This window comes from Microcaecilia unicolor, chromosome 12, assembly GCF_901765095.1.
Source record: "Microcaecilia unicolor chromosome 12, aMicUni1.1, whole genome shotgun sequence".
NCBI lineage: Eukaryota > Metazoa > Chordata > Amphibia > Gymnophiona > Siphonopidae > Microcaecilia > Microcaecilia unicolor.
In genome coordinates this window covers 48,325,300-48,351,597 of record NC_044042.1, presented here as the reverse complement: position 1 = coordinate 48,351,597, position 26,298 = coordinate 48,325,300, and the positions used below count along the sequence as shown (strand labels likewise).

Below are 26,298 nucleotides of genomic sequence, written 5' to 3'. Positions count from 1 at the left end.
ACCGCTGCATTGAAAACAGTGCTGCTTCTCACCCAGCCCAAAGCGTCTCTCTGTAGCAGGAAGTTCCGCCTCAAAACTTCTTGTTACAGAGAGAGACGTTTCTGGCCAGGTGAGAAGCAGCACTGTTTTCACTGCAGAGGAGAGGTGAGAAGAGGTGCATACTGGAAGGTATTTGCAGAAAACAGGAAGACATTGAGAGAGAAAGATGCGGACCACAGTAGGCATGGGAGAAAGAGGAAGCAGAAAAACGAAGCCAGAGTGAAAGATGTGGACCAGCTGTTCTTGCTGGAAACCACTGTTTTTAAGTTCAAATCCCAACAGGTCCCTGTGTGAAATACTAACTCTGTGTCCTCTGGAATTTGCAGGCATTCGTGTGCTGGATGGCCCTCTGACAGACAGCATGGAGGCTATCGCCTTCAACAAGCACTATCAGATCAATGATATCTACAGCTGCAGGTGAGGTCCTGCCCATGTGCCGTGTCTTCTTAGTTCATATGGCTTTACTCCTGTGTGTTTCAAGTTTTCCTTACTGGCAGGGATAAGGACATAGAGTGTAGGTCCAGTCTCAGAAGGGAAGTGCATACCCAGCTCTACAGATAAGCAACTCTTAAAGCTTGGAATTTTTACCCTGGCGTCCAGTCTCAGGCACACTGGAAGAGAAAGGGAAGGGATTTCGGATTTAACTTCTACTTTTTTTTCAGTTGTAGTTCAATTCAAGTTACCTTTTGTACCTGAATATATTTTCCGGTCGCCAGAGTTCTTATAATCCCCTGGACCAATATTCAGTAGGACTTATCCGGGTAGGGGTGACTCTTACCTGCATAAGTCTTACTTGCTACCTCCGTACCCAGATTTTCTGTGGTATTATCTGGACAATGTGGCTAAAATTCCGGACAATCTACCTTGGCACTATTCAGGTAGTCACTACAATGTCTAACACGGGAGAAGGCGAATGAAGATATAGACCACATATAAAAAGTAATCTCCAAAAAAAATCAAAGCATCCAAAATGTCTTATCAGCAAAGATCAATAGTGCTGCATATATCAATAAATGGGAGGAAAAACCTTAAAGATCTCCAGATTTAAACTGTCTATAGAGCTATACACTCTTTAGCACTGGCATAAAAAAAAACTCCCATCCAATATAATATGTATTATATATGAGAGGAGGGCTTTGTCTACACTTTAAAGCTAAGTAGTTTGACTTTTCACTGAGTTGTTTTTGGATGGGAGGTTTTTTATGCCAATGCTGAAGAGTGTATAGCTGTATATACGGTTTAAGTCTGGAGCTCTCTGAGGCTTTTTCCTCCCATTTATTGATATAAGCAGCACTATTGATCTTTGCTAATAAGACATTTTGGATGCTTTGATTGTTTGGAGAATTGTTATTACTATTCAGGTAGTTCCAGAGTGGTCTGGGAGTAGAGCCTGGGGAGAGTTTCAACTTACCCAGTTAGCAGTGATTTTCAACCTGCTAACCAGGTAACTGCCCAGTCAACGTTAGGACAGCAGAAAGGCTGAATATCACTAGTACCAGTACCCAAGTTATTCCCAGAAATGATTGCTGGCCAGTATCTAGATACTGGCACTGAATGGCCTGGTATAAAATAACTGTAGCTTTAATTCAAATACTGACTATTATTCCCTAAATTTGTAGCTGAGGCAGTGGAGTGTTAAGTGACTTGCCTAAGATCACAAGGAACTGCAATGGGATTCAAACCCTGGCTTCCTTGTTTCTCAGCTCACTGCTGAGGCCATTGAACTTCGCTGGGCATAGTTGGAAGGGGATGTGCTAAGTGTGGATGACTGAATGACTTCTTGCGGCATGTGGTGTCTGCATTTAGTCGTAGGCTCATGTGGTCATGTTTCTGCCTTCCAGCTGGGGTCCTGATGATGACGGCAAGACTGTAGATGGTCCGCACCAGCTTGGAAAGGTAGAATATGCGCAGCTGGGCTTGCATCATCCTCAATACCTTACTTTCATCTACTTCTCCTTTTGCTCTGCAGTTTTAAGTCACTTTTGCTCTTTTTTCTGTAGAGACTAGCTCCACACTTGCAGATTCCCTATCCTTGATGTTACCCCTTCAATGATTACCAGGTGACAGATCTCCCCCGCTGCAGGCTACCATTGGAAACCTTGAAGCTTGATTCTCTTGGAAACTAGAGAAGCTACTGTTGCCTTTCTCAATTGCATTGTACTTTTATATTTTTTGTTAAGAAGCAATAAGAGAAACCTTACGAGGCAATTTGTTAAATTGTATCTGCAGACCTAAAACACACATTCTCAATGATAAGCCCCATGCAGGCAAGTAGAGGATGAGGCCGTAATTTGAGTTTGTACCTTTTCACCTGCTTTGAAGAAGGTATAGGTATACAGATAGGCTGTACTGGGCTTTCAAAATGTCTTTACCTCCCCTGACCTACCACTACCCTAGCCTGATGTGGGAAAAAGTACATATGCTTTGAACAGTGTGGGCAGTTTTACCCATGGTGAGGGGCCAATTTTCAGTGTTGCTTTTCCACTGGTAAATGAATTTATCTACAGGAGAAGCCATTAAAATTTTAGCCCCCCCCCCCCCCCCCCCAAGCATATTGAATCCTTTTGCTTTGCTATCCTGTCTTTTGTACCTCGGGTTTCCATCCATTTGCAGCACAGAGGCAGGTACTGCAGCATTTCTGGCTTACCAACAGGCTTATTTTTGAAAGAGAAAGACGCCCATCTTTCGACACAAATCGGAAAATGGGCGTCCTTCTCCCAGGGTCACCTAAATCGGAATAATCGAAAGCCGATTTTGGGCATCCCCAACTGCTTTCCATCGTGGGAACGACCAAAGTTCCCGGGGGCATGTCAAGCGTAGCGAAGGCGGGACTGGGGCGTGCTTAACACATGGGCGTCCTCAGCCAATAATGGAAAAAAGAAGGGCGTCCCTGACAAACACTTGGCCGACTTTACTTGGTCCATTTTTTCTTGCGACCAAGCCTCAAAAAGGTGCCCGAACTGACCAGATGACCACCGGAGGGAATCGGGGATGACCTCCCCTTACTCCCCCAGTAGTCACTAACCCCCTCCCACCCTAAAAAAAAAAATTACAAATATTTTTTGCCTGCCTGAAATGTCATACCCAGCTCCATGACAGCAGTATGCAGGTCTCTGGAGCAGTTTTAGTGGGTACTGCAGTGCACTTCAGGCAGGCGGACCCAGGCCCATCCCCCCTACCAGTTACACTTGTGGTGGTAAATGTGAGCCCTTCAAAACCCACCACAAACCCACTGTACCCACATGTAGGTGCCCCCCTTCACCCCTTAGGGCTATGGTAGTGTTGTACAGTTGTGGGGAGTGGGTTTTGGTGGGCTCAGCACCCAAGGTAAGGGAGCTATGCACCTGGGAGCAATTTGTGAAGTCCACTGCAGTGCCCCCTAGGGTGCCCGGTTGGTGTCCTGGCATGTGAGGGGGACCAGTGCACTACGAATGCTGGCTCCTCCCAAGACCAAATGGCTTGCATTTGGTCATTTCTGAGATGGGCGTCCTCAGTTTCCATTATTGCCGAAAACCGGGGACAACCATCTGTCGACCTAAATGTTGAGATTTGAGCGTCCCCAACCGTATTATCAAAACGAAAGATGGACGCCCATCTTGTTTCGATAATACAGGTTTCCCTTCCCCTTTGTGGGGTCGTCCCGCGAGGACGTCCTCAGGAAAACGTGGGCGCCCCGTTCGATTATGCCCCTCCACATCACTTCCCAGAGAGCAGCACTGGAACTGGTACTCAGAATGAAATAGAGACTGCATCTGATTCTCATCTTCTTGTGTGCAGATAGCCCTGCAGCATGGGGTGATTGCAGGACGCAAAGGTTTTGGAAGTATTTTTGTCGTGGCAAGTGGTAACGGAGGCCGGTATTATGACAACTGTAACTATGACGGCTATGCCAACTCCATCTACACTGTCACTATAGGTAATGTAGCTACACATGCGACTCCCTTTATATCTTCATTATAGGTAACATGGCCATACATGAGGCTTAGTCTGTATCATCACTGTAGGCAATGTAGCCATATGTGTGACTCCATTTTTACCATCCCTATAGGTAATGTTATACGCATATCTTCCTCTGCACTGTCACTGAAGGTAAAATGGCTGCACACGTAGCTTCTTCTGTGCCATTGTTGTAGGTAAAGTGGGCTCATGTATGACTCAGTTAACCAGGTTCTGTGTGTAACTTTTTGTCGGTTTGCCTACTTTACTTTGGGCATCTCTTTGACATTTTATTCTGACTCACTGAGTTGAGCCTTTTTTGTATTGCCATTTTAGTATGCATATTTACGATCATCTTGCTGGCTTTATAAGAACCCTGAGGAAGGCCTTGGGTGCTGAAACATTGCCAGTGTTGGGTTCAGTTTGTCAGCACAATAAACATTTGATTGACCACCTTGAAGACTATGGTTTGGCTTCTTCCACTCCTTTGGATTTGTTTTAACCCTTTCGGATGTTCCACAAAGGCATATTTGGATAAAGGGGTCAGCTTTCAAAAGAAGTTATATGTTTATCAGTGACAGGTAAATGTGTAACTTCCTTACCGTAGATATTAAAAAGCTGTACAGATAGTGCTGGAGTGAAACTAGTTCAACCACCCCAGCACTTTCCATACAGTGAAGGGACAGAGGGAGGGTGGAGTGTGGATAGCAAACAAAAAAAAAAACAAAACCTATCCATATAGCAGTGATATTCAGCCTCTATGTGGATAGTTTATACGTTTAGGGGGTAAATTTGGTAAAAACTTTATGCACCTATTATGCATGCAAATAATTGAAATAATGGCATCTAAGCATATGAGCGTAAATGCCAAAATTCTCCTCCGTGCCATTCTGTAAATATGCACATATTTTACAGGTGGTGTATTTATGGGGGCAGAGTGTGGGCGGGACTCACACTTAGGCACATAACTTACAGACTACTGTAATTTCCATATGTATCTTTAGCATTTAGGTACTTTTGCCTAAGCGCGCACACATGTATAAACTCGGTTACGCTAGTATTTCTGAGAGGAAAATAGGTGCCTACTTCCCTTTATAGCAGGGGTTCTCAACCCAGTCTTCAGGACACACCTAGTAACATAATATAACATAACATAGTAAGTGATGGCAGATAAAGACCGCAACAGTCCATCCAGTCTGCCCAACTGTCACACTCATTATCAATTCATGATTAAATCAACAATGAATGTGAGTCAGGTTTTCAGGATACCCATACTGAATATGCATATGAGAAATTTGCATGCACTACCTTCATTGTATACAAATCTCTCTCATGCATATTCATTGTGGGTATCCTGAAAACATGACTGGCTAGGTGTGTCTGAGGACCGGGTTGAAAACCCCTGGTTTTATAGAATGGGTGCCTATATATGGACATAAAGTTTTAGAATTAGCAACTCCCCCCCTCTCCCCCCCCATGTTTGAACAGGATCAAAATAGCTTTGGTGGTAATCAAGTTGATTGCTGTTGTTGAGTAATGCCCCTTGTATGTGCAAATCACCCTTGGGTGATGTGTAGCTCCGAGAGCCAAGTCCAGGAGTCTAGATTTCCCAGCAAGCCAAAATAAAGTAGAAATCTTCATCCGGGCAGCATGTTGGCAGAGAGATTACAAGGACTGGGGAGGTCAAGGAGAGCAACGTCTCAAGCAAGTTGCAGTGTAGGAGATTACGTTGGCGCAGGTGAGAGCTGTGAGGTGCACAACGATTCTCTCAGTTGTAATGGTGAAAGTTGGTGTCTCCTTGCGCAGGACACAGACGAGAGCTGCAGATGGCTTTGGTACAGCACTGCTTGATGTGGCATCCTCTTTGCAGGTGCAGTAGACGAAGCTGGACGCATGCCGTTTTATGCAGAGGAGTGTGCATCCATGCTTGCCGTCACCTTCAGCAGTGGGGATCAATGGATGAGAAGTATCGTAAGTAGTAAATTGCAGAAACGCTCTAGGCAGGATCGCTGCTGTCCCGCCAGGGACAATGGGTAACTGTGTCCACCAGCGTATAATGAGAGCATTTCACCACCAGGTCTTTATCTTGTGCTCCAGCCATAAGGGCAAAGATTCCAGTATCTTGGCTGCCATCTTGTTCTTGCCTAATGTTCAGAGATAAATATTTCCTTCAAGAGAAGAGGTGGCAGTTTGTTCTTCTCAGTGCCATTAGCTGTGTAAAATATGTCTCAGATTTTCCCAAGGTGTGTCTGAGATAAAGAAATATAGTATCCCAGTTATAGCAGAATAAAATATTGTCTTTCTTATCATATTGGTCAGCAAACACCTCACTCCTGCGCATGCCTTCTATTCCCATGCATTGATCTGTACTTCATCTGTTTCGTAGACGTTTACCTTTTAGATACACAAATGGATTATTCTGTTTTGAACATGCTTCAGGGACAAGTAGTTTTTTAAGTCAAAAATAAATATTTTGTTTCATGCAGATCTCTTTTGTTTAAACTACATGAGCTATAATCCCCTAATGCAGTCCATTGGTTTTCTTATATTTGTTCTTGTGATATACTGTGCCAAAACTGAAAACTCTTTATCGCTATCTAGTCTATAATAAAAAGAGCTCATTGTGAACACTACCCACCCTAAAAGATTGTGGCTTACATGAGGGAATTGTGATATTGATAAATAAGTGTATGTTTGTGTCCCTAGTCATTCATCCAAAGTTTACATAATCCTTTCAGAAAACCAGTTAATCATTTTACTTATTAGTGGAATATAACCACAGAGGCATTGTATGGTTGCATTTTCAATATGGTAATATTAGGGCCCAGTTAAGGAACAGGTTATTTTGAGTTAGTCTTCCCTGGACCAAACTTGCTTTCCTTGTGCCATCACCATCCAGCTTGATAGACAGTGTCTTAAAAGGTGGAGAATAAAGTTTGTGGGGTTTTTTTGCATTTATATCACACATTATCCCAAGCAAACTCGGGTTCAATGTGGCTTACATTTGAAAAATACAGTGAGTCAGAATAATAGAATTCAGTTATATCATGGGAGCAAATAGCTGGATACCGTGTTTCCCCGAAAATAAGACACTGTCTTATATTAATTTTTGCCCCCCAAAATGTGCTAGGTCTTATTTTCAGGGGCTGTCTTATTTTTCGGAGAAACATCGGGGTTGGATCGGGGTTGGCCCGTCCGCCCTCTGTCGCTCCTGGAACTAAGCTTAAACGCCTCCTTTCACCTTTGCAGCAAGCAGCAACAGGGCAGGCCACTCCTTCCATCCGTGTCCTGCCCTTGCCTGAACGTAACATCCGCGAGGGCGGGGCACCGGAAGGAAGGAGAGGTCTGCCCTGCTGCTGCTTGCTGCGAAGTTCAAAGGAGGCGTTCAAGGTTAATTCCGGGAGTGACGGGGGGGCGGCCCGGGGGGCGGCCTTGTCGGCTCTCGGCGGCCCTGCTTTCAAACAAAAATTTGCTAGGTCTTACTTTCGGGGGAGGCCTTATATCTACCAATTCAGGAAAACCCTACTAGGTCTTACTTTCGGGAAACAGGGTATATCTGAAACATTTAACAAGTTGAGATTAACATATATACCCAACTGAGCATTTATGTCTGTCCCTTTAATGATGCCGCATGTTCAGAAAATCATAGCCATAATTATGACAGTTATTCAAATATTATCACATGCATACACCGGAACAGGAATCCTTACACACATTGCAAAACTAACAACAACTTCTACAGAGTAACATCCAAAACTTCATTTTTATTTTTTTCATTTCCAACTTCCAAAATTCCAGACCAGAAGATGTACAGATCAGAGGACCGAAAGCAGGCCAAAACAAGTAAAGTCAGAAATACACAGTTCATACCTAATTGTTCCACCACCCTTAGGATTCACCTTTGGGTTTAAAAAGCAAATCCATGTGCATGTAAGGACTGGATAATGAATTAAAACAAAGTTTAAAGCAAATGCCTGTAAATATGTAAAATATGTAATACTTGGTAGCAATAATGAAAAAGTGATGGAATATTTACATAGAAAGCAGCCTAAGCCAAGAGATTATTTTTCATTGAACATAATTAACTTTGTATGAAACCTGGCCCCTAATAGTGTGCTGAACTGAACAACGTTGGCACATTTAGGACTGACCTCTGGACTTCTGCATGAAGGTAGCTCTGCCGTCATTATTCAATATCTGTCCCCTTAGAATCTCCTATGTTCCTAACCAAGCTCAGTACTGTCCACGAGGAAGCTCCACAGACTCATTATCTTCTTCAAACTACTAACCCCGCTCAATACTCTGTAACTGCCCCGGTTGTTTCCATGTAAGCCACATTGAACCTACCAAAAGGTGTGAAAATGTGAGACACCAATGCAATAAATAATATATAGAATTGCAATCCACAAACAAAAGGAGCAAGTTCCCATATGCTATCTTTTTTCTTTTGGTGTAGGCACAGGAAAAAAACAATTTTTAAATACTTCTAGGTTTCAACCTAATTCACGTTTAATGTGGGATATAAATGCCATAAATAAAACAAATAGAAACTCGAATGTTGAGACACCTGATTCTCAAAACATGATTCCTATTTTAGTGGCCCTTTATCAGGAGAAAAAAATCTCTGTACGATCAGGACCCGGGGAACAGTTGAACAATTAATTTTAGATCTGCAGAGTCCTTTAGAGGACAGAACCGCTTTGAAGTATTGTTAATTCGCAAGATGTGTTTACTGGCGAAGAAATGCATACTACAATACTGGACGGTCAAAGACCCTCCGGCTTACTGGCACTGGAGGAATCAGTTGCATCAGCTGATTTCCTGGGAGGCTAATGAGATTAGATTCTCGCAGAAAAAGAGGATTGCATTTTTGGCCCTTTGGGGTCCTTACTTACGTATTCTAAGCCCAAGAGGCCGGAGCCTACTTCTTAATGCAAAGTGAACTTCCTATTTTTGATTCGATAAAGTTCTTCCAGGCTGAGTAGGGGGAGAGGGGAGGGGGGGTGGCTGGGGGGATGGGGAAAAGGGAGGGCTAGGGTGGGGAGGGAGGGGGGAAGTTATAGACGGGGGGGGGGGGTTTGGGGAGGGAAGGAGGATTATGTAGTAGGTACCTTATTGTTGTTTATCTGTGGAATCGTGCTTCTAGAAAGTATAGATTGTACTTGTAGACATTATGCGATTCCTCTACAAGGGGAGTATTAAGACAGAAAGTCATTGAATCTGTTATAAGAACATATCGATATATGTGATGGGCGAATGAGAGATTCTGTGGGATACTTGTTCAATTGTTATATTGTTTGTCATTAATAACAATAAAATTGTTCAAACATAAAAATCTCTGTACGAATACAACATGTGCTAGGGTGTTCCTATAATCAGCCCCTCCAAATGACATATTGATTACGATTTATAACAAATTACTACTCTACCTATGACAAGTTATTCCATTATTATAATTCCTCTATGTACATCCAGATGTTCCACAAGCTGGCATGTTTGAAAATATAACTACTACTACTATAAATCACTTCTATAGCACTACCAGTCGTACGCAACGCTTTACAATTGAACATGAAGAAAGACAATCCCTGCTCAAAAGAGCTTACAATCTAAATCAGGACAAACCGACAGGATCAATAAGGATAAGGGAAGGACAGACAGAAGGACACAAGGATAAGATAAAAGTGATAAGTCAGGAGTCGAAAGCAGCATCAAACAGGTAGGCCTTTAGCCCGGATTTGAAGGCAGCCAGGGATGGAGCTAGACGTAATGGCTCAGGAAGCCTATTCCAGGCATAAGGTGCGGCAAGATAGAAGGAGCGGAGTCTGGAGTTAGCGATGGAGGAGAAGGGTGCAACTAGGAGAGATTTGCCTAGTGAATGAAGTTCTAGGGAAGGAGTGTAGGGAGAGATGAGGGTGGAGAGGTAGTGAGGGGCTGCAGAGTGAATGCACTTATAGGTCAACAAGAGGAGCTTGAATTGTATACGGAAACGGATAGGGAGCCAGTGAAGCGATTTCAGGAGAGGGCTGATATGGGCATAACGACTTTGGCGAAATATTAGTCGTGCGGCAGAGTTTTGAAAATATAAGAAATATTAAATAAAAATGCTACCACAATAAAGAACGACAAAGTGGATGCAACAGCTCATAGGTTTGTTTGCTTTGTTTTGAGTGTACGCAGAACGGCCACGCAGGGAAGGAGTAACAGAGACAAACCTAATTGCTTCAATGTTTTGACGTCACTTTGTCTCCTGTTTTATCTAACCTCCTTGACTTTTCCCGTATCTATCTTAATAGCTCATTATGGACTGTTTCTTCAGGAACTTGTCCAAACCTTTTTTTTTAATCCAGATATGCTAACTGCTTTCACCGCATCTTCCAGTAATGAGTTTAAGGGCTCAACTGTATGTTGATTGAAAAAGTATTTCTTCCTCTTTGTTTTAAAAATATTACTATGTAACTTTGTGGCATGTCCCCCAGTCTGTGTGCTTTTTGAAAGAGTGAACAATTGATTTGACATCATAGATGTCCAGCCTCAGCTCTTGCCAGGCCGGTTTTTCAGGATTTCCCCAATGAATGTGCATGTATTCTTTTTGCATACAGTGCATGCTTTCAAATAGATCTCATGCTTATTCATTGCGGAAATCCTGAAAACCCGACTGTATTGTGGCCCTCGAGGACTGAGGTTGGACAGCTCTGATATACATGTTTCTTATAAACAACATGTGTAAGTCATGAATCTGCCCAAACTCTGTCCCTGAGCTTGCCTACTTGTGGGACACATACAAGCACATGCCTTCTTGTCAACGTTTGTACTTTTCTGCATGCAACCCCTAGGGTAATTTTTATAAAAACCTTTATGCATGCAAAAAATCCTTCCTGATTGTCTGCATTATCCACAGGCTTTGCAACAGTTCTGAAAGTTTAAAATATGTGGGTACCTTCACTTTGAAATCTTCCTAAGGAAAAGTACCCATAGAAGCTTGCGCCTGTTTTGTCTGTGTGTACTTCTTACACTAATATAAAGCACATATTCTTGTACATCCCCACCCCCAGATATGCCTCTGCTAAATGCAAATACAAATGTATGCATTGTTCCACAGTACTAATACTTCAACTCATATACAAAGGACTATCCAGGAAGCCATGTGGTAGAGCTGCATGCAGCTGTCTTTTCTATCACAAGCGAAATACTATGCCATGCAGAAAGTTACGTGTTTGCAAATTTTGTGTGCACAGAGTGTGCATTGTGATCTGGGGAGCCTACTGGGCACGTGCACAAAGGTTTACAGTAAGTGCAGCTTCTGTATGTCCAAACAAAAGTGACTGCACACATCAACATCTGTTATTCTTCATATAAAAAGCAGCCTCGCAAAAACGTCTTGTACATTGAAGTTTTGCAAGGCTGATATTTATGCGCAGAAGAACAGGTTCCGATATGTGCTGACACTGGTTTTTGTTTGGACATGCGCACGTGATCTGTTACCTCTTGCTGATCTTTTAAAAACTTGTAGGCAGTTCTTTCTGGGTGCAGAAGACAAAACTGGCAGCTAATTCTTAAAAACTGTCATTAAATCCTCTTCAATAAACTATCTACGTTTTCCCAGACGTAGCGAAAAATTACGTTGTGGACATGACAAAAGCCACTATTTCCTTCTCTGCATTGAGCAGAATACTTAACGGCTTTTGTTAGCACATGTTTGAATGCAGTTTTCGGCCGTGTCTGCCATACGAGTTTAACACCTGTTCTCAGTCCTTCTCTGCATTGCTTGGCCAGTAACGTACATGTACAACCTGTGGCAACCGTGCATTTAGGCTTTTTACATTGACATCATAGGGTGGGGGTGGGGGCAGTTTTTCATGGATAAAATTTATTCCATGAAGGCAGTTTTCTAAACATTACACCCAAACTGGGACATACTCTATTGCTTTGTCCAAAGTTTTGGTTATACCAATCTATCATCACTCTTTACACTTTTTGCACTGGGTAGTGTATTCTTCCTTCATAGAGTTGCAACAACGTGAACCAGAATCAACACTCAGTCAAACAATATCTTTAGTGGGCATAGAATGGCTTTCATTGGCTCTATAAACTCCTCTACTTAACCTCATAATCTCAAATGCTCCTACTGTCCAAAAAATATTTATATTTTGGTTATATATTTATTAGCATTTAACCACCAACTGCACAATAAATACTTAGGGATCAATATTCAGCCAGCAGCGCTTGGGCCATATGCAGGCTCCAGCATTGAATTTCTGGGTTTACGGAGCGGCAACACCATAGCCCAGTGATGGCGAACCTTTCAGAGACCGAGTGCCCAAACAGCAACCCCAAATCTAATTATTTATCGCAAAGTGCCAACAGGGCAATTTAACCTCCCTCCCAGTTCCAGGGTCCCCCCTCCCTCCCTTCGAGTTCCAGGCCCCCTCCCTCCAAACTTTAAAAGTAATCTATCTTACCTCGTTGATGTTAGGGCGGCAGCAGCGGTAAAAAGCATGCAGGCTCGGCTCGGTGCTTAGTTCAGTTTTCCCTTCTCTCTCTCTCAGCTCTGGTTCCGCCCTCATTTCCTGTTTCCGCAAGGGCGGGACCAGAGCTGAGAGAGAGAGAGAAGGGAAAACTGAACTAAGCACCGAGCCGAGCCTGCATGCTGCCGCCTTAACCCCGACAAGGTAAAATAGATGACTTTTACAATTTGGAGGGAGGGGGCCTGGAACTCAAAGGGAGGAGGGAACAAACTTCCGGTGGGTGAAATAAATGTGTTAAATAAATAAATAATAAATAAATAAACAACTCATGCAATGCATTCCACCTCACAACCATACTCGACGAACTTCCGGTGGGCCTGCCCTCCGCTCTGACACAACGTTGAACTGCTAGCGCGATCGCACCAGCAGTTCACAGCGGCAGTACGACTCTGGCTGAGGCGACAGCGCGCGTGCCAACAGAGGGCTCTGCGTGCCATAGGTTCGCCATCACTGCCATAGCCGGTTAAATGTGATATTCAACACTTAACCAGCTATGGTGAACCACATACTGACTTTTATTTGGTTCTATTTATGTGGTTACCTTGGCTGGTTAAGTGCTCAATATCAACACTTAACCAGCCAAATGCTGAATCTGTCCCCGGGACATCCCCAAAATAGCCAGGTTTGAATTTGACACTAACCAGTTAAGTACTGCTGAATATGACCGGATAGCCCCAAAGAAGCAATTTAACCAGCCAGAAGCCATTTCTAGCCAGTTAAATCATTTTGACCTGTTAGCTTTCAATGCCCAACGAGGCTTTCATTTCACAAGCTCTGCTGCGTCAGGGGCACTGTTACAGTATCACTATATCAAGAAGTCTACTTCATTTCTTGACATAGCAAGATTGTAACATTGTAGCTGACGCAGCAGAGCTTGCAAAACGAAGGCCTGCATTAGGAATTGAAAGCTAACCAGTCGATATTCAGCTTGTGGTGGTGATCTGTTTGTTTGTTTTTTTTAACGCTCACTGCTGCAGGCAAAATTAGACCCAGGTATTCAGTTCTGGCCTATGTCTAAGCACCAGCATTGAATATCCAGGTAAACAGCAATATCCAAAAGTAACGCGCATACGGCTGATATTCCGTGCATACCCACACTGTTATTTATGCTGTTCTACTTGCCCAGTTAGCCAAGTGGGCATGAGCACTGAATATCAGCTGCATAACTGCTTAACGTCTGGGATCACCGTGGCAGTCAAAGCCAATGTTCAGTGGCACTGGCAATTAAGGGCTGCTGAGCATTAGTGAGCAGCTCACTCCACATGATTTAACTGGGCAGGAGCTCATTTCGAGTATGGTTGTGAGGTGGAATGCATTGCATGAGTTGTGAAAAATGTTTAAGGTTGTTTTCTCTTTCTCAGTCCAACTCTTGAAGATATCATTGATGTACTGGTAATATCTGAAAGGTTTGGTGTGGCATTCACTCATGAATGTTTCTTCTAATCCTTTCATAAAAAGGTGTCATACTGGTGCCCGTAGCAGTTCCCATATCCTGTTTGGTTAAGTTTTTGAATCGTTTTAAGTTTCATTTTGTGTAATTGTTTTGTTTCATTGCCTGTGTAGTTTTTTATGCCATATTATTTATTTTATTTATTTATTTAACACATTTATACCCCACATTTTCCCACTAGTTGTAAGCTCAATGTGGCTTACACAAAACCGTAGGGCAGGTTACAATTCAGAAAATACAATTAGACAATGTAATGGAAGATAATATTCATATAGGTATCGTAAAAACAACAAAGATAGTAAGGTCCATGAATTTTGCAATAACAAAGAAGAAGTAAGTTAGGTTGGGTCTGGAGGGTAAGCCTTCTTGAACAGGGTGGTCTTCAGTAGTTTTCTGACATTTAGATGGTTCTGAGTTAATTTTAAGATTATGGGTATTATTTTTTAGATCTCATTATGGTAATGTGATGATCTGTTTATGATTTAATTTTAATCACTAAAATTAGCTACTTGCCAGATTATGTGGAATATGAGTACTGATAATGTTATCTGTTTGTTTTTATTTAATTATCAAAGCTGAAGTGGCATGTGTGTCATATGACTAGAACGTTATCCTCATAACAAGATGACAACCACTAGGTGCTGCTGAGTGAGATGACAGATCACTTCACGCTTGGCTCATGTCAAGCACTCAACATTAAGCTGAAAAGTTCAAGGTCCACTTGAGTTGGAAAAAGTCCAATAACTTGAGTTGGCTTTCACTATTATTCTTTGCACCTCTATCAAAACAGAGAGCACCTTCCCATCGTAGGATGTATCTGGGGATCACTGTGTGGACGTGTCGAGCATCAAGTTCAACTGAAATAGTTATGGGTCAGATTATATGTAATTAGTCCACCAGTAGTTTATGCTATGTTTTGGTGGTCTAGGGTAGTTATCTGTCCCATCAGTATTGGGGGGGGGGGGGGGGGTTGCTGTATAATGGTTCCACATCCATTGTGACAAGGAGGGCATAAGGCAATAGTTGCTTGATTTATTTAATCCATTTAGAAACGCTGCCATTTCTGGAATGGGAGAAATTCCACAAAAAACATCATGCAAGCAAGAACTTGTGCAAAAAGCCCTGGGTTAGTGCTTTTGCCCAGTGTTTAGTTATTTCCTCTTGGCAGCCATCATAACTGTAGACAGAAACATTTTCTGTAGTGCCAGTGAGAAGGCATGAGGTTGAAAAATGTATGCACTTAGATTTTTGTCTGGTACTTTTTATAGCAGCGCCTAGGAAAAAGGGGAGGAGGTCTGGCCTTTTTTTATAATGTACGTGTGAATATGCCTTAATAAAATATGCTGCAAAACGACAAATTTTCATCTGTTCCAAGGCAGGTCTAACAAGTTTGTGTGTGTTTTATAAATTATACACATTAGTTTAATTTCTGCCCCGACACTGCCTCCGGGAATGCCAGTGTGTGATCTGTGTGAAAGTATGCATATTCTCCCCCACACGTATTTTCCGGTAAAGCCCCAGTGCAATATTGTGAGACATTTCCTGCTCAGAAAATGATTTATAAAGTAACACCCATCAGAGCTAATTTTGTAACTGTGCACCTTTAAATTGGTGCCCTGAGGGTGCCTGGTAGGAGCCTGGAAAGTAGGCACCCACTTTCCTTTATCGAATATTAATATAATTTAGGCACAAGCGCTTTATGCCAGCCTTAGAACTGGCGTAAATGTGTGCCCTAAAGTTCCGGTGATACACATGTAACTTAATATTATTCCAGTGGTTCCCAAATCTGGTCCTGCAAGCACACTGTCTGCATGGCATGCAAATCTCTCTCATGAATATTCATTGTAGATATCCCGAAAATGACTGGCTTGGGCGCCTCCAAGACCAGGTTTGGGAATCACTGCAGTATTCATTAAGTTATATGTATAATTAGTGAGTCCTGCCCATGCCCTGATATGAAATTACCACAGCCAACAGCTGCCTGCCAATAGTCAGCTCTTCACAGTTTAATAAATGTTTAGAAATGCTATGAAGTCACAGCAGAGTTATTAATATCTTATAGACTGGATTTCCTATAATGTGAAGAACTAATAGCCCCTGGCAGCCAGCTGCATTTCCTATCGAGTTTTGTACCATTAACATTTTCCTGACTGCAGCAGAAGTTACTGCCCTGGGCTCAGGTTGGTGTAATACTAGCCCCAAGTTTTCAAGTGGTAGTACAGAATCATTAAGCCCATTGACCTTATGCAAGTCACCTTTTATCACTGATGCCACTAGAATCTCAAGCATTTCTGTTACTCTTTCTCTGGGTTATCATTGTACATATGCCCTTCACTGTTACTCAGATCTGCAGTGTGCTGTAACCCACAGTACCCTCCTCAGAGTTGGTTCATTTCTCTTTGTATCTTTCCTCCTCCTAAAGCTCTTTCATTCTCCTAAAGCTCATTTGTTTTGTCCAAAGATGTCCTTTACAATCCTCTTCCAAGTCTACTAGGAATGTGCACAAGGACTGTATGAGGTGTAAGAACAAGAAAAGAGGCTTAAATCTGCACAATATACAGAGCGAGGAGAAGCAGATCTGAGTGTAAAAATAAAATAATTGCATAAACATATACTAAGGTGCCTACGTTCGCCAAACGTGCGTCAATTTGGAGTTACTGCCTGGCTACCGTGTGGCCCTTGCAGTAATTTCATTTTTGATGTGCGTCCACTAAGCGCAGCAGAAACCGGGCGGTAATCGTCATGAGACCTTACAGACCCAAAATGGATGCACTCCCATTTTTATTTTGCCGCACGTCCATTTTTGGCCAAAAAAAAAGACCTTTTTTGCAGTCACGCTGAAAAATGGACCTGCGCGCATCCAGTACACGCGTGTACACCAGCACATGCCATTTTTTGGCGCACCTTAGTAAAAGGACCCTGTATAAATTATTTCTTGAAGTGTATTTCTCCAGTTTGGCCAGCAGGTGGTGCATGTTTATGTTTAATCTGTTACAGAGAACTGACTGTTCCTTCTTTAGTTAAGGCAGATAAGAGGTAACCTGCAGTGAAGTGGCCAGCTATTTTTAAAACTTGTCCTGGGCTTTGATCCGCCCAACTAGGGTTACCATATGGCTCCAGAAAAAGGAGGACACATTGATCCAGTCCAGGTTTTGCTTCCATTGAAAGCAATGGAAGTAAAACCCAGACTGGCTCAATCTGTCCTCCTTTTTCTGGAGCTATATAGTAACCCTACCAAGAGCTCAAAATCCATCTAGGATGTACTGGCTTTTTCTCCAGTCTTAACCAGGGAGAATAAAGAGAAGGATCTCTTTGCCGAGGCCCTGTGAAAAGTTATATCTGATAACTTGTGAGCAGCTATATGTCCTACACATGTTTTATCTGTGCCCCTGCTGTGCTCAAACTATGCACCAAGGTTTTGTGATATATATATATATATATATATATATATATATATATATATATATATATATATATATATAGCCATTCCTGGGGATTGAGAATAGGTGGTAGGGGCAGGATTGGCTCTTGTGTTTTTTTTAATAATCTATCTGCCCAAAATCCAGTGCCCTTTAACCGACCACTCCTGGCCAGTTAAATAGCCTTAAGCTAGCTAAGCACTAATATTCAGTGTGAGATACTCCAGCTGTCTCAGCTCCATATTAGCTCTTAGCTGCTAGCCTGGTTGCCGACTATGTCGGTCTATAGCAGGCCTGTCTGGGTCTGCTATAACTTAGCTGGTCAGCCAATAGCTTAACCGGCTATGTTCATAGCGGTCAACACCCCCCCACCCCACCCCAAATCATAAGAACATAAGAGTAACCATACTGCATCAGACTAGTGGTCCATGTAGCCCAGTATCCTGTTTTCAACAGTGGCCAAGCCAGGCCACAAGTACCTGGCAGAAACCCAAATAGTGGCAACATTCCATACTACCAATCCCAGAGCAAGCAGTAGCTTCCCCATGTCTGTCTCAATAGCAGACTGTGGACTTTTCCTCCAGGAACATTCCAAACCTTTTAAACTCAGATAGGCTAACCGCTGTTACTACATCCTCCGGCAAAGAGTTCCAGAGCTTAACTATTCATTGAGTGAAGAAATATTTCCTTCTATTTGTTTTAAAAGTATTTCCATGTAACTTCCTTGAGTATTCCCTAGTTTTTTTACGTTTGGAATGAGTAAAATATCGATTCACTTCTACTACACTACTCAGGATTTGATAGACCTCAATCATGTCCCCCATCAGCTTTCTCTTTTCCAAGCTGAAGAGCCCTAACCTCTTTAACCTTTCCTCATGTGATAGGAGTTCCATCTCCTTTTATCATTTTGGTTGCTTTTCTTTGAACCTTTTCTAATTCCGTTAGATACTTTTTGGGATATGTTGACCAGAATTGAAGGCAGTACTCAAGGTGAGGTTCCACCATGGAACGATACAGAGGCATTATAGTATTTTCGGACTTATTTACCATCCCTTTCCTAATAATTCCTAGCATTCTGTTTGCTTTTTTGGCTGCCACTGCACACTGAGCAGAAGATTTCAGAGTATTATCTACAACGACACCTAGATCTTTTTCTTGGGTGCTGATCCCCAGGTGGACCTTAGCATCAGGTAACTATAATTCGGATTATTCTTTCCAATACGCATTGCTTTGCATTTGTCCACATTTATTTATTACATTTGTACCCCGCGCTTTCCCACACATGGCAGGCTCAATTTGGCTTACATAGTAACAATATAATGAATTACAAAGTTGCAAGAAGAAAATACAGTTTGTAGTGAACGCAAAATTAAAGAGGTCAACGGATAAATAAATTGAACATAAGAGGAATTTGGGGCAGAAGGAATTGAGCGTTGGGAGGTAGACGTAGGATAATGGAAAGGAAGGGATATGGAGTAGTAAAAAGGATAATGGGAACATGGTTAATGTAAAACAAATGTCAAATAAGAATCATGTGGGCATTAAATTTCATCTGCTATTTGGATGGCCAGTCTTCCAATTTCCTAAGGTTTTCCTGCAATTTTTCACAGCCCGGCATTGAATTTCCAGGTTTGTCAAGAAAACATGACTGCTCTCAGGGTGAAAGTGTGCATCCAACTGAACAATCTAATATACCCAGATTTATTTATGTGTGAAAGTGACTGTGCCAGGTCACATATGATTGATTGATTGCAGGTGTACTTTGGAAGGGTTGGCTTTGTTTGGGTTCTGAAAGCATTTGGTTTCAGACTTTTCAGCGGTTAATTTGTGTGTTTTAGGTGACCTCGGACTGGGATATGATGAAGGGAACAGGGTGTACAGAAGGACACACGGGGACATCAGCTGCTGCCCCCCTTGCAGCTGGAATGATCGCTCTAATGCTAGAAGTGCGACCCTGCCTAACCTGGAGAGATGTGCAGCATATAATAGTCTTCACCGCTATCAAGGTGAGAAGAGTGCTTGATTGATTGGGATTTATTAAAAGCATTTATGAAGAGATTCCCCCAGCTTGATATAAAACTTAGAATTTTGGAGGGGAAGCCTAGTAGTGCAGCGAATTTTGATCCTGGGGAACTGGGTTCAATTCCCACTGCAGCTCCTTGTGACTCTGGGCAAGTCACTTAACCCTCCATTGCCCCTGGTACAAAATAAGTACCTGAATATATGTAAACTGCTTTGAATGTAGTTGCAAAAACCTCAGAAAGGCGGTATATCAAGTCCCATTTCCCTTTCCCTATTTCAGATTCTACATGGAATGTTGAAACTATTTGTAGATTCTACATGGAATGTTGCTACTATTGAGATTCTGTTGCTACTATCTGAGATTCTACATGGAATGTTGCTAGTGGAGGAGTAGCCTAGTGGTTAGTGCAGCGGATTTTGATCCTGGGGAACTGGGTTTGATTCCCACTGCAGCTCCTTGTGACTCTGGGCAAGTCACTTAACCCTCCATTGCCCCAGGTAGAAATAAGTACCTGCATATACTATGTAAACCGCTTTGAATGTAGTTGCAAAAACCACAGTAAGGCGGTATATCAAGTCCCATTCCCCTTTCCCTTAATAGCGTAGCATCAGTAAAATGACCAGTATAAGCATCAATACAATCAATGAGTTAAACCTGGAGATGGCAAATCGAGTCCTAAAGATGGAAGTAACATGAAACGGTATCAGAAATGTACACATTTAAAAGCATTGTAGAACAATCATGTAACAGAAATATGATAAATGTCAGTACAATCCAAATGATATCATAATAGGCAGTGCACTTGCTCCTGGGTATATTTGTGGGGTTGTCCTTATCTATTTTCTGATTTTAGTGGTATAAATTCTACCTAAACAGCCCCTGCAGAGCAGAAGGGGTCAGGGAGGTTGGGGGCCCACTCCTGTATCTTCTGAGTGGATTCTCTGTACTCTGGGGGTCCTTAATTTATTCTTCTGTCACTGCCTACACTTAGCATTTTATGTAGTAATCTTGAAATTTAATCTTACGATTATTTATCTATGTGTCTGTAAGTGTCATCTGTACACATGATTACTATTGTATGGAAGCTGATGATTGCTTTCTAGTGGTGGATGTTTTATGTATCTCTTCTTTAGTTTTATTAGAGTTCTTTTGTTGGTATTGATTTGATTGTACGCCACTTTGGCCTGTATTGTGCAGTAAAGGCAGTATAGCAAATTATAAATATACTAAACTATGAGACGGTGATGGTTGTAATTTTGTTTTGGTGCTCTTTGTATGCATCTTGTTGGAGCTTAGTGCACGCGATGTGAGAGCAGGCCTTTGTCACTAGTGGGATTTGCAAACTGTGAAGAAGTTCAAATAGCCCTTGGGTTCTGCCTTATACAGGCAGAGAGCAACTAAGATCTTGGTGCCAAAGAGGCGTTTCACTAATCTGCCATTTGGAGCTTGGTTACACAGTGTTTCTCCTAAGTCCCTGCACCATTGACTTTACTGTAAAATGTAAAATGCAGTCCTGCTTGGCTCAGGACAACTTTTTCCACAGCTGGAGAAGACGAGAAAGCTGCCAGAATGAAGGATCTGGAGGCATTAGGATATAAATTTGAAACATATGCAAGTGCTGTCACCTGATTGGAGGTTTAAACAGAGCTACCTTACAATTGCATTCACGGAGTTCTTCTTTTCTGAATACACTGGGTTTTATTGGGGGGGGGGGGGGCTAGGAATTGTAGATTCCACAGTTCCCAGGTCCTGAGCAGTGTTTCATCCTTTTTTGCTGTTTCTCACTCCATGGCTAATCCATTTTCTTTCACCAGTTATATTTCCAATTCCAGACTCTCTCTATTATAGTCAAATTGAATTTCAATTTTGAACAGAGTTAATGGAACTGTATTTTCAAACCCACCCCGATTAGCTGATAGGCAGTTGCTGTTACTACCAAACATACAGCAGAAGAAAGTCTATTGCATTGAGGTGTTCGTGGTTTGCTGGCAATTGTTTCACTGTATAAATATGGACTGATAGTGCTCAGTGTCTTATGTGTAAATAAGAAAGTAGTAGTGAATTCTGAGGAAAGGCATTGTAATAGAGATGTTCTAATGTGTCATTACAGTACAATGACCTCCCATCAGACTGGGAGACGAATGGAGCCGGTTTCAGCCACAGTCACAAAAACGGTTTTGGCTTACTCAATGCTTGGAGGCTCACCAATGCTGCAAAGGTACTTGGGGACAGCTTTCCCTTTTGGATTCACATTCCATCCCTACCACCCTGACCCTCGGGTAAACATTTGTATCCATTTCTGTACTTCTATAAATGTGCAAATGTTTAAAAAGCCACAGCTAGGACCTTGAAGAGGTGTATGGGGTAACTGATATATATGTATATAACAAATGCACTTAATTTATTTAGTGAAGCATGAGGCCCCTTTTAAAACAAGGCCCTAAGCTGTGGTTTTTCTAGCTTATATGTAAATTGAGCCTTGCATCTGCCATTTGTGCAACTGGCCAAGTAGGGAGCAGAACAGCAGGGAGAGAAAAATTACATGTATGCATACTATTTTACTCCCTTCCCCCCTCAACCCAGGGTTGACTCCAGGGAGCTACAAAATCTCAGAAGGCATCTTTAATAAATAAAGTGGCATTAATGATGAAGCCCTGTGGGAAGGATGTCTTCTGGTTACAGAGAGAGGAAAGGGAATTCAATGTCTGTCTCTGTTCTCTCCCTCTTTGCCCAGATCTGGGACTCTGTCCCTTACTTGGCTTCCTATGTCAGTCCTGTATTAAAAGAAGATCGGAGGATTCCATTGGCTCCTGGGAGGCTGGAGATCGCATGGAATGGTAAGTGATTGGCCATGCAGACCAGTGCTAGGCAGGGCCACCGAGAGACTAAGCCGGGCCCGGGGCAAGGCTGCCGCTGCCGCCCCCTTCTGCTCCCAGGCTGCCAGCACTGCAGTCCCTGGTCTCACCTGCCTGCCCTCGCTTCCGTCGACAGCCCCCCTCCGTCCGCCACCGGGCCCCCTGTATTAAAATCGGCAATGCATCACCTCCGTGTAGAAAGGCAGATCGCCTCCCTTCGGGCCTTCCTTCACTGTGTCCCGCCCTTTTCTGATGTAACTTCCAGTTTCCACAAGGGCGGGACATGGGCCCAAAGGGAGGTGATCTGCCTTTCCACATGAAGCTGAGGCGCTGCCGATTTTAATGCAGGAGGCCCGGTGGCGGACGGAGGGGGGCTGTCGACGGAGGCGAGGGCAGGCAGGTGAGACCGGGGACTGCAGTGCCGGCGGCCTGACCCCAGCGCTGGGCCCCCCTTGGAGGCCTAGGCCCGGGGAAGTTTGTCCCCCCTGCCCCCCCTCTCGGTGGCCCTGGTGCTATAAGCTCTTCAGAGGTTGTCATGCCTTTTACTGGACCACTTTTAGATGAACTCAGAAATTATGATCTTCCTTCTTCCAAGTCGTATCTGAAGAAGAGGTCTCAACAATCTGAAAAATTTCTGTATCATCTTGGGTAATATTTGTATTGGTTCATGTTGATTGGATTCTTTGCAGATGGCAGATCTTCCTCAAGACCACCATGTTTACAGTACATAAGCTTCTAAAGAAATTTTGGGAACCAAGTAGGGAAAGACTATTCTGTCCCTTGGAAATGCATAGGAGATGGACAGATAAACACATTAAGGGGAGAAAGAGAAATTTGACAAAGAAGGAGTTAAAAATGGGGTGGGGAGTGAACAAGAAGAGCTGGTGCTCCCTAATTGTGCTGTTATGTCACTGTGCTCCACTTTTCTGAGAAGGTATTTTTTTAATCCCTCTGTCTCTCATATGTAATAAATTGCTGTCTTATAAAAACCAGAGCACCCTCTGGGAAGTCAGCAAAACAGAGAAACCACTGAACATATCTGGGCTGCAGCCAAACTTGTTAGTCTTTCCTTCACCATTTTAGGTAATGTTGCTGCTTCTGAGTTGGCTGGCCAACAGCCTGCAAACAATTCCTTTCTACCTCCCAGAGAGAGAAACTCAGATTAGGACAGAGAGTGTAAGTCCTTCACTCTAACATCTCAGCCATATCCTGTACCCGACACTTTGTACCCTGTATAAACTAATAGATACTTCTGCAGATTGATTACTTTCAATCTTCCTTGTGTCAGCTTCATTCTCCTTTTTAGTTAGTTTTTTCATACTTCCAAGGAACAGGATTTCCCTGTAATAATCAAAATGAGACTGCAGTACAAACAGATCTCACACATTCTCTGGCTACATGTCCTGCTGAAAGGTCACTCTGAGACGTGTAGTTATTCATCCAGGAGTTGTTTGTTTAAGTTACCATTACTTAACTAGGCAGTGTTTCCTAGCTTCTGATGCATTATTGGGGATAAGAAGGCTGCCCTTGCTGGGCATTGCAGTGTATCCCGTCTGACTGATGCATCATATGAGATTGATGCGGAGCTGCAGGGCATGCATGAATAAATGCCTTTGAAAACAATTCCTCACATATATGAGAGGGGTGCTGTGGGGGCTGGGCCTGGCACTGTAGCTCATCCCATTTTAAGTATGCTTGTGAAGGAAGAAAATGGGGACAAATGTAGTGCAAATGAGGCATGTGAAGCTGGAGAAAACTGCTAGATCAGAAAAAAATAGATCAAGGATGTCATGTTGATATCCTCACACCTGATTGTTACAGGTTTACTCTCACCGGCCAACCTAAACGAGGCAGCTTTCACAGGTATTTGACAAAGTAAATGTGCTGACAAAATTTCACCCATCAAATGCAGCTAATATTTCTCTTTATCTAGTCTGATTAAGAATATAGTCATACCGTTCTGAGTCAGACCAGGGTCCATCAGGCCCAGCATCCCGTCTCTGACATTTAGCAATTCAGATCACAAGTACCTAGAAGATTCCACAATTTAAATCCAGTTTCTCATAGTTCATTTCAAAGATAAGCAAAAGCCTTCCTGAATTTACCCTGCTAATAATTTTTTATGGACTTTTCCTCCAGGAACTTGTCCACACCCTCTTTCTTTCACTCGGAGCACCACAAGACAGTGTACATGAGCAATATAGATGGCAAAAAGCTAAAATAGACTTGCATAGACAGAGGGGAGTGCGAAAGATAAGGTATAGGTGGGAAGAGTTAGACAATCTGACTCCAAAGAAACAAAAAGACTGAACAGATAAGTCCAGGTTAATGAAATCTGAAAATGTTCCTAGTCACTATTGACAGCCTAGGTGAAATACCAAGGGGTAGATATTCAAAGAGGTTTAACAGGCTGGAGATGCCGGGAGGGGAATATTCAGCGGTACATAATGAGGCAGTGCCCCTGAATAGCCTCAACACTGCCCGATTAGTGTCACAGTCATCTTTAGGCAGAACCATGATGGACCTGGAAGCTATGCAGGTTCCGGCAATACTCGGTGCCAGTATCTGCAAACCTAACCAGGCAGCAGTCAGTACTATGTTTTGCCTGGTTAAGTATGTAGGTCCCGGCACTGAATATTAGATATCAAAGCAAAAGAGTGAGCAATGCTACACCACACTGGCCAATGAAAACAGCCTCATAAAATAACACAAAAGGAGTATCAGAACGTTGTCTGTAAAGACTCACAAACAGGTTATGAGGCCTCTGATGGGATATCCTGTTACAAGCCCAAATTTTAAGTCTTCTGTTCATCAATCAGAAGAAAGCAATCTTATGTGTTAAATAAAGATAGCTACAGTTTATTGAGACTTTAAACAATGCAAAATTTTTGGAACATTTTGAGGAGTAAATGATTGATGAACAGAAGACTTAAACATTTGGGCTTGTAATGGAATGTCCCATAAGAGGCCCCATAACCTGTTTGTGAGTCTTTATCGACAACGTTCTGATACTCTACTTGTGTTTTTATGAGGTTGTTTTCACTGGTCAGTCTGATGTAGCAGTGCTCACTGTTTTGCTTTGATATTTGAATATTGTGAGAGTGTTTTGGTATACCCTTTTTTTTTTTTTTTTGAGTTGTGTTTTCACACTGAATATTAGATGGCATCCGTATAACTTCTGGGTGGGTCCTCTAAAGACCCAGATATTCAATACCGACGTCTGGACATGGCTTGGCATTGAATATTTGTGTCTAATTCAGTCCACAATTGTCAGTGGCATTGAATACCACCCAGCAGGATTTTAGGCCTGCTTTGAACTTTGGGTAAAGCCATTATTTAGATAGGCACCAACATTTCAAAATGATTGAAGGTGCCAAACACAATATGTTTATTACACATTTGGCAGCCCACCAAATCTGAGACCAGGCTATGGTGGGCTTACAACACAGTTGAAATAATATATATTTGTATGGTTGGGGTCCCTCTTCTCGAGAACTGAGTTTTGGGGTTTTTTTCTTTCTTTTTCTTCTTTTCTCTCATTTGGTTTGTGTGGGGGAGCAACAGGATGGTAGGGGGGATTGGGAGGAGGGAATGTTAATGTTAAAATTCATTGATGATGGTTGTAGGTGGGCATTATCCGCAGTTCTTTGATGTACGGACTGTAAGTAATCAAATCTAAAGCCTTGATCTGTGCTTTTCGTGTAAATTGGTATTATGTCGTCAATAAAAATTGTTGAATCATAAAATAGTATATATTTGAAAAGAAAACCACTTAAAATAGGACAGGTTAAATCACTCATACACCAATCATGCACCTAAGCCACCTGGACGCAGTGAAAGAGCTTGCTAAGTACAGGGGTCACTCAGCATCCACAGAGCTGGTTCCTCTGATTAGGATTCATGTTCCATAAAGAAGAGCAGCATGTAATCTCCAGGTAAATATTGGAGCGTAGGGGGACGGACAGAAGATTATTCCAAGAGGAACACAGAGAATGCGGAAGGACATAAGAGCACAGCTTCTCTGATGCATATAGTTATAGCCACATTA

The 26,298-nt window shown here is 42.6% G+C and overlaps 1 protein-coding gene across 1 annotated transcript in view; it reads left to right on the top strand.

The window, feature by feature from the left end:
• Positions 1-26,298, top strand: part of PCSK7 (proprotein convertase subtilisin/kexin type 7) — a 45,164-nt gene that overhangs the window by 7,030 nt on the left and 11,836 nt on the right. Inside the window, 7 exon segments of the mRNA XM_030220867.1 lie at positions 366-456; positions 1,881-1,935; positions 3,817-3,955; positions 5,846-5,946; positions 19,211-19,378; positions 21,506-21,613; positions 22,130-22,232. Of these exon segments, the coding sequence (XP_030076727.1) occupies positions 366-456; positions 1,881-1,935; positions 3,817-3,955; positions 5,846-5,946; positions 19,211-19,378; positions 21,506-21,613; positions 22,130-22,232 (765 nt within the window).